Below are 8,564 nucleotides of genomic sequence, written 5' to 3'. Positions count from 1 at the left end.
AGCTTCAGCATCAGTCCTTCCAATGAACACCCAGGACTGATCTCCTTTATGATGGACTGGTTGGATCTCCTTGCAGTCCAAAGGACTCTCAAGAGTCTTCTCCAACACCACAGTTCAAAAGCTTTAATTTTTCGGCGCTCAGCTTTCTTCACAGTCCAACTCTCACATCCATACATGACCACTGGAAAAACCATAGCCTTGACCAGACAGACCTTTGTTAGCAAAGTAATGTCTCTGCTTTTTAATATGCTATCTAGGTTGGTCATAACTTTCCTTCCAAGGAGTAAGCGTCTTTTAATTTCATGGCTGCAGTCACCATCTGCAGTGATTTTGGAGCCCCCAAAAATAAAGTCTGACACTGTTTCCACTGTCTCCCCATCTATTTCCCATGAGGTGATGGGACCAGATGCCATGATCGTAGTTTTCTGAATGTTGAGCTTTAAGCCAACTTTTTCACTCTCCTCTTTCACTTTCATCCCAGGAGGTACACTGCTAAATAATCTGCCTGCCAGTACAGCAGACGCAAGAGCCATGGGTTCGATTCCTCGGTGGGGAAGATCCCCCGGGAAGAGGAAATGGTGACCCACTCCATTCTTGCCTGGAAAACTGCGTGGACTAAGGAGCCTGGCGGGCTACAGTCCATGGGGTCTTGGAAGAGTGGTACCCGGCTTAACGACTGAGCATCCATGCCTTATTTCTTCAGCTCTTTCCAGGAAGAACGAGTCTTGATCCCGCCAGCCGGAAGGCGTCGCCCTCCTTCGCGAACTGAGGCCCACGGGGCCGCTCCCTCCTGCTGCGTGCGCAGGCGCAGAGGGCTCTTCCGGCGCCAGGCCGCTCTCCGTGCCGCCTCCTCGGCCAGGATGCCGCGCCTAGGCTACGGCCTGAGGCTGCTCGAAGCTGCGTCTGGTTCTAGGGCTGTCACCCGGCTCCCTTTGGGCGCCGACATGCCTAAGAAAGCTGGTGCGACGAACAAGGCCAGTGGCAATTCCCGTGGCCGCGGGAGGGTGGGCCGCAGGAATGCTGGTTGAGGAGCGCGGGAGAGAAGCGGGACCCGCGGGCGGGTAGAAGCTCCGCTAACCGCTTGTTGTCTCCGAGTCCCAGGCCTCCTTCTCCCCGCCTCACTCGGCTGCGCCGCCCGCCAACCGCGGAGGTCGAGCACCCGGGCCGGCGTCGCGCGTGCCTCTACCCGAGCGGTGGCTGCCGCCCCTCCGGCCTCGCTCCCTCACTCCCAGGCTCGCGCTTCGTGTTCCGGCAGCGCGGTGTGGCCTATGCTTACCTGGGAGGCTCTCGCCAGCGTTCAGTGCCCTTCCCTTCCTCGGCTGTCTTCGCACCCCTCCGTCGGGAACGCACCACTTCCCATTTCCCTTCCACCGTCTCTGCAAGGCCGAGTCCGGTTGGTTCCTAAGACTCGGTTCTAAATTTGCTTCCTGCTGGGAGCTTCCTCGGCGTCCCGAGGCCGAACCGCCTCCTCCTCCGCTGCGCGTTGATGCCCGGTGGGTGTGAGGTCGGCCTCCTAGCACAGCGTACCAGTCCGCAGTCCGGGCTCCTTGAGGCCAAGGGCCATGTGTCCTTGTTCATCTTTACGCATCCTTTGCCTCCACACCGTCCTGGTGCGCAGTTTATGTTTGTCGAGTGGAAAGTTCCTAATTCAGTTTATAGTAGTTCCTAGTATAGTAGTTCTTTAAATCAGCTTCTCGGGTGGCTCAGCGGCAACGAGTCCGCCTACCTGTGCAGGAGACATAGATCCGATCCCTGGGTCGGGAAGATCCCCTGGAGAAGGAAGTGGCAACACACTCCAGTATTCTTGCCTGGGAAATCCTATGAACAGAGGAGCCTGGCGGGCTACAGTCCATGGGGTCGCAAAGAGTCGGACTCGACTTAACGGCTAAATAACAATAAGGCCTTTAAATACCACTGTTGTTCCTTTTTTCTCCGGCGCCCCCTCCCCTCCCACATATACACTTCCAGCCGTGGTTGTTCAGAAACTTTTAATTTGTGCTGATTGAAATACAAAGATTAATAATGAACAGTCGCTGCCCCCGAGGAATGGGAAATGCAAAAGAACCGGCTCTAAGGTTTACCACGGCAGGAAAAAACCTCGGTGGGGTTGATGGGGAGGCTTTGTGGAAGAATTTATTTGAGCCATGAAAGATGTTGGAAGACCATTCTAGATGACCAAAAATCCCTGGACATGACTAATCAGCCTAATTTGCCTTGGTTAAGGGTGAAAAGGAATCCTGGAAGGATCAAATGCGTGGGAAAGTATTTTGTAAGCTGTGAAGCTGTAGTGTGGTTGTTCTTGTCGTTTTAGGGTAAAAGCCAGAGCAAGGAACCAGAGAGACCACTTCCTCCCTTAGGTCCTGTGACAGTTGATCCTAAAGGCGGTGTCAGCATAGCCATCCGTGCCAAACCTGGTTCCAAACAAAATGCTGTGACAGGTATACTTGGACCCTGGGCTAGGGATCTTGTACGAATCAGTTGTCCCCTGCTCCATCCTTTTTTTGCCTTAGTTTGCTGAAAATTTATCCTGTATGGTCAAATATGTTTTTCACATCTGCAGTTAGAGGCTCCTCCATTTTTAAATTCTGAATTCTAATGTAAAGGTGTAATCTAGTGCTTAAAAGTGAATACGTATACCATATTTAAAGCATACCAAGTTAGATGAAAAACCACTGAATACTGTCCTTTTTAATATTTTATTAACCTATATTGTGGTGATCAGTTCAAAATACAAATATTGAATCATTATGTTGTACACCTGTTCTATGTCAGTCATACCTCAATTTTTAAAAAGGTATTTTAGAAAGAACTTATACAGAAATGTATGTAACCTAGATGATTCTTAGTTTGTCCTGTTACCGAAAGTGCAAACATTATCCAGAGAAAGGAAGGTGTTTCAGTGGATTTTTTAATGATAATTGGTCCAAGGAGGGAGAGAACCTGATGATCAACACCTGTGTGAGCTTGTTTCAGTCAAAGCTATACGAAATATTTCTGGGCCCAGTTCTTTCATCTGTCAGATGAGATAGTTGGCCTGTTAGAAACTTTTAAGCTATTCCTTGGACCCCAAAAGTTGCCTATAGGATCTCTGGTGGGCACGGGGGAGGTCAACAGAAAGGACTCCTGAAGAACTGTTGACATTTGCTTTAAATGTTGGAATTTCAGGGGAAATTGGTGGAGGTGGGGGATTCTGAGTGGGGAAAAAAGTTTGAGAAGCACTAATCTGAGTATTATTGATGGTCTTTGTCACCCACTAAAGCTCTGTATTCCAGTTTTTAAAATATTTTGAAAACAAGACCTCAGAATTGGGGTGCTGGGCCTGGTTTGTGCTTATGGCCATGTTTGTGTAGCTGTGTGTTGGCTGTACCCTCCTTGGCCGGCATTTTCTAAGTAGTCACTGTGGACGCTGTCTCCTTACTGTTGGAATGCCATGTTTCATCAGATATAATTGGCCATCAACTGTAAGGTACACAGGTACTTTTTGTACCAGTAAGATAGACAAAATCCACATCAACTAAATGTTTTCTTTCCCATCTATTATAAGATACACCTGGATTTCAAAGATACTAAAATGTGGAAAACTGAATTATAGAATCTGACAGGATAGGAGAAGGGTTGTTCTACCATCTTATTCCTGTGGATCCTGTGACCATGTTTACACAGGCAAGATGTATGGGTGTGGAAATGCCCAGGTAACCCCAGATGCAGGACCAGCTCAATCTTATTTGCAAACTGCTTTGAATATATACTCCTCTCAGAAATGACAGTGGAGGACTGCAGGCAGGTTGCTCTTTATGAAGGCTGTATTGATGAAGTCTGAACCACTTCAGAAAGCAGTGTTCATTGTCCCTGGATTTCAAAGTATGAATTCAAATTTATTTTTGAATCACAGCATCACTTTATAGCCATGTGACCCTGAACACATTACTTCTTGGTTCCAGTTTCCTCATTTGTAAAATGGAGATGATAAACTATAGGAATAAGCAAGTTATTTGTAAAGCCCTTAAAATGTGTTTGTGTGCCCTTAAACTTGGTGTAAGTGCTATGTAGCTGTTAACTAAATAAATACATGTTAAAAACATCAGAGAGGCATTTCACTGAGGTGAACCTGACACAGTGCTGCCACTTCCCTGATGAGGAAACTCTGAACAGCCCTGTACAGTCTGTGAGCTACCTCCTTCACTCACTTCTCAGTGACTGCAGGGCTAAAGCCCAGCTCCCCTGTCTCCCTGCCAGGGGCTCTTCCTATCAGACCAGGCGCAGTTTCCAGCTCCTAATTCCAGACTATTGCCCAGGGCTCGTGGGCCCACCTTGGTCAGCAGGTGAAAACCAATTTTCTTCTCTGGGTTTCTATAATGGAAGTGGCATGTTTATGTTCCCTTAACTGTGATAAGCGTTGTCATTGTTCATTCAGCAGTTATTCACTGAATACCTACTATATGCCAGACAAATGCAGAAGCTTTTACAAAATATCCCCACTGCATGAAGAAAAGGAACTATGAGAATCTGTTCTCATTCCAGACGTGACAACCGAGGCTGTGAGTGTAGCCATCGCAGCGCCTCCGACGGAGGGAGAGGCTAATGCAGAGCTGTGTCGCTATCTTTCCAAAGTCTTAGAACTCAGGAAGAGTGATGTGGTTTTGGATAAGGTAGGCCTCTCTTTCTCTCTCTCAACATCTTTGAGTACTACATCAGTCATTACTTTTAAAACACCAATTTTTTTCTTTTCAAAATTGAAAAACCAGTTGTTTTTAACTCTCGTATACATTTAATCACCAAAAATCTATAATTCTTCCTAGTCCCCTTCCTCCCAAATGCCTTAGTCCTTCTGAGTTCATGCCTGCACCTGCTCTATCAGGTTAAATGCTTGTCTCTTCCCTCAACTCATCACCTTAGTAGAAACATCTAAAATGGTTCCTGTTGTTTGTAGTATCCATTAGTGAGTCAATCAAGCACATCTGGTCCAACATGTCCTCGCTCACTGGGAGACGCTCATTAAAGAGATGGCTCATACGAAGTCATTAATACTTCTGCACTAGAAGAGTCTGCACTAGAGGTGGCGATCAAAATCACCTGGGAATGATTTCTAAAACGCAGGTTCCTGGGCATTACCCAGAGTTACTCAAATAGAATCTGCAGGAGTAAGACCCACCCAAGCTTATGTTTCTTACAACTCTGCTTGTTTTCCAGTGCTATATTCCGTAGCTCCCATCCAGGATCCAGTGGGCACTGGGTCATTGATTAGGAGGCTGCCGCTAAGCATCCGTAGGATCAGGCCCATGCCCCTCCGCATCTCCTGCATAGCAGGTCGTCTCTGAGTTTGCCGGGCGCGTGCTCTGACGTCAGCCTAAACACCCTCCCCGCGCTTCTGCCTGTGCTGCTTCTGCCCCTCTAGATGAATACCTACTCAAAATTTACTTTTTTTTTTTCTCTTCTTTTTTTTTTCTTTTTTTTTTTTTTTACACACTGGACCCTCAGGAAGTCTTCTCTGCATTTTAACTGCCAACAGCACCGCAATGTCCCTATTTATCTTTGACCCTATTAGCATACAAAGCCTCAACAGAACACTGAACTCTGTTAGCACCCAGCCGGCTCCTCTAAGTTAACTCTTAGCACCACATGCTGCCTGTTAGCTTCTCTACAGCACTCATTGTTCCCCCAGCAAGATTATGATCCCTATTTACATGCACTTGGGACCCTCTACAGCTGTACAGAGTAACCTATATTAGCACTCACTGGACCTTCACACTGCCCTGAATCCCATTAACACAAAGTGAATCTTGCAGATCCCTGAACCTGTTTTTGCCCACACTCAGACCTCTCTACAGCTGTGATCATTATTAACGTTGTCTTCTGGTCCTCCCACTACCCTGTCCCCTCACTTCCCATCAGCACAGGCTGGACCTTCACTTCACCCTGACCCCTATTAACACGCACCGGACCTCACAGTGCCTTCCCATTAGCACACCCTGAACCCATACTCAGCCCCATTCTCCAGGGACACACAAACACGCTGTTCTATAATGGCCTGACCCTCATTAGCACACACAGATCTTCATCCAGCCCAGAACCCCAGTAGCACACTTCAGCCCTCCATGGCTCTAATCCACTTTAGCACACCTAGACCATCACATATTCTTTTATTTCTCTTTGCTTCAACTCCTCCACAGCTATAACCCCGTTGGTTGACAACTGGATCCCTTCACAGCCCTTCTCTTCTTTATTGCACACAAGATCTTCTCCATAGCTCTATCCTCCATTAGCACTCCCTGGAACCTCAACAAATCTCAGGCACTCAGGAACACACTATCTTTACAATATTCTGACACTCACTAGCATATTCCAACACTCACTAGCATATTCCAGAACTCATACTGCACTGATCCTCCCCACACTGACACACATTTACATACCTCTGTCACTAAACCCACATGAGCAGTCACTAGAACTTCATATATTACCCTGCTTCTTTATAGGGCCTCCTGGTGGCTCAGACGGTAAAGAATCTGCCTTCTATATGGGAGACCCAGGTTTGATCCCTGGGTTGGGAAGATCCCCTGGAAAAGGGCATGGCAACCCACCCCAGAATAATACTTGAGAATCCTTGAGAATCCCCATGGACAGAGGAGCCTGGCGAGCTACAATCCAAGGGGTCGCAAAGAGTAGGCCACGACTGAGTGTCTAACACACACACATACACACAATCTTACATCCCCTGACCTCATGGATACATACTCATCTCACACCATTTTGATCCTTAATACAATGAACCTCTTACAATGCTAAGATTCTTTCCTCACCACCAATCCCCACTCCCCACACACATATATCCACAATTCTGATACCCATTAGCACAGGGCTCAGGTCTCCACCGGTTAGCCCTCATTAATATACTGGGCCTTATACTGCCCAGACCTTTATTACCATATGCACATACCCTTGAGAGCTACGCCCCCACTGGCACCCTCTCAACACTGGACCCTGTCCTCTATGAGCACACTGTATCCTCAAACCCTGCAGTCCCTCATGGACAAATACACAGTATTAACACCATCGTGACTCCCTTACCACACATAGGACCTCAGAGCTCCAATCCCACCAGCGAACCTTCCGGCACCTCTACCACCTTATCCACCAGCAACACCCACAGGCCCTTTCTACAGCTATAACCCCCAAAATTTACTTTCTTTCAAGGAGGTTTCTAAACAAATCCTTCTTATAGTTGTCTTAATTGGTTGTGGGATCATAGCAGTTGGGTATGTGGTCACTTTTTGTTTGGTATTTTTCAGAAATGTGTAACAGTATAGAGAATAGCAGTTCTATATTTAGAATTATTTTTAATCAGTTTATATTAAATTGCAATATTTGTTTTGGGAATTTAAAAAATAAACAAAACTATTACTTGAAAACAGAATATTGTACATCCAGATTCTATACTCAATTTGAAAATGCCGAATTTTTATTACTGCAGAAATTGATGTATGAAGGTAAAACCTCTGGGGAATTGTTAAAAAAAAAAAAAAAAACAGTACTGAACCGGAAACTGTCTGGATAGACCAGAAATGGCTAGGAGAAAGCGGTACTGAGCTACCAGGAATACTAGCCCACCTGTGACAGCCCCACAAGGACACGGTGCGGTATCCTCAGCAACTGAAGTCTGCTGTCACTAATAGCAGTAGAAAGTTCAGTGTGTTGTCCTGACACCGGTTTTTCCTTTTGGTCCAGGGTGGTAAATCTCGTGAAAAAGTGGTGAAGCTTTTGGCCTCCACACCTCCGGAAGAGATATTGGAGAAATTGAAAAAGCAAGTTGAAAAGAAATAAAAGCAAGAAGCGAAAAGTACGTCCTTGAGAAACTTTTTTTATTGCTAATGATGGAGAGACTGTTAAAATACACAGAATGTGTAAATATATTTAATAAGAACAGGACTCAAAAAAGAAGTATGAAGATTAAAAGTACTGGACATGGAACTTAGGTTCTCAAATCTCTGATCCCATACAGCTCGGGACATGTTGCTCTGTTTTCACAGAATTACAGAGTACAGAGCTGGAAAGGATATTTAGGATGACCTGATTCAGCCCCTTTCATTTTGTGATGAGCCCTCTGATTTCAGAAGTTGAGAGTATTCAGGATCACTTGGTGCAAGATGGCAACTAGAACTTAGATCCTTTGGCTTCTAGCTGAATGCAGTTTATCCTTGTTGTAAATTAAAATGGTAATATTTCCACAGCAATTACTGGAATTCTGGGGACTGCCTTCTAATCCAGTTTAAAAGTGACAGAGGAAAGCTGTCACTACTTCATAGTGTCACTTTATATTTTAAACTGCTTATGTAAATGGCTTCCCTGGTATCTCAGCTGGTAAAGAATCTACCTACAATGCAGGAGACCCTGGGTTGGGAAGATACCTGGAGAAGGGAACAGCTACCCACTCCAGTATTCTGGCCTAGAGAATTCCATGGATTGTGTAGTCCATGGGGTCACAAAGAGTCAAACACGATTGAGCGACTTTCACTTTTATGTAAACGCAACATTTTTTTGTCTTTTTAAACTTCTGTTGAGCATTT

At 45.9% G+C, this 8,564-nt stretch overlaps 1 protein-coding gene across 1 annotated transcript; it reads left to right on the top strand.

The window, feature by feature from the left end:
* Window positions 1-671: 671 nt before the first annotated feature.
* On the top strand, window positions 672-8,231 carry C13H15orf40 (chromosome 13 C15orf40 homolog). The gene is made up of 4 exons (XM_043922076.1): window positions 672-974; window positions 2,312-2,438; window positions 4,522-4,649; window positions 7,726-8,231. Exons 1-4 carry the CDS (start codon window positions 687-689, stop codon window positions 7,819-7,821), a joined length of 639 nt encoding a protein of 212 aa, XP_043778011.1. The 5' UTR covers window positions 672-686; the 3' UTR covers window positions 7,822-8,231.
* The last annotated feature ends 333 nt before the right edge of the window (window positions 8,232-8,564 follow it).

The sequence above is a fragment of the Cervus elaphus genome, chromosome 13, assembly GCF_910594005.1.
Source record: "Cervus elaphus chromosome 13, mCerEla1.1, whole genome shotgun sequence".
In the NCBI taxonomy this organism is placed as follows: Eukaryota; Metazoa; Chordata; class Mammalia; order Artiodactyla; family Cervidae; genus Cervus; species Cervus elaphus.
Note: the sequence above shows the minus strand (reverse complement) of the source record. Positions and strands in the feature narration are given on the sequence as shown.

Excerpts from the sequence above, each read along its gene's own strand:
- C13H15orf40 (XM_043922076.1), top strand. The coding sequence starts at position 687 with ATGCCTTATTTCTTCAGCTCTTTCCAGGAAGAACGAGTCTTGATCCCG. Across the intron at positions 975-2,311 it reads AAGCTGGTGCGACGAACAAG|GGTAAAAGCCAGAGCAAGGA; the intron begins GCCAGTGGCAAT and ends TTGTCGTTTTAG. Across the intron at positions 2,439-4,521 it reads CAAACAAAATGCTGTGACAG|ACGTGACAACCGAGGCTGTG; the intron begins GTATACTTGGAC and ends TTCTCATTCCAG.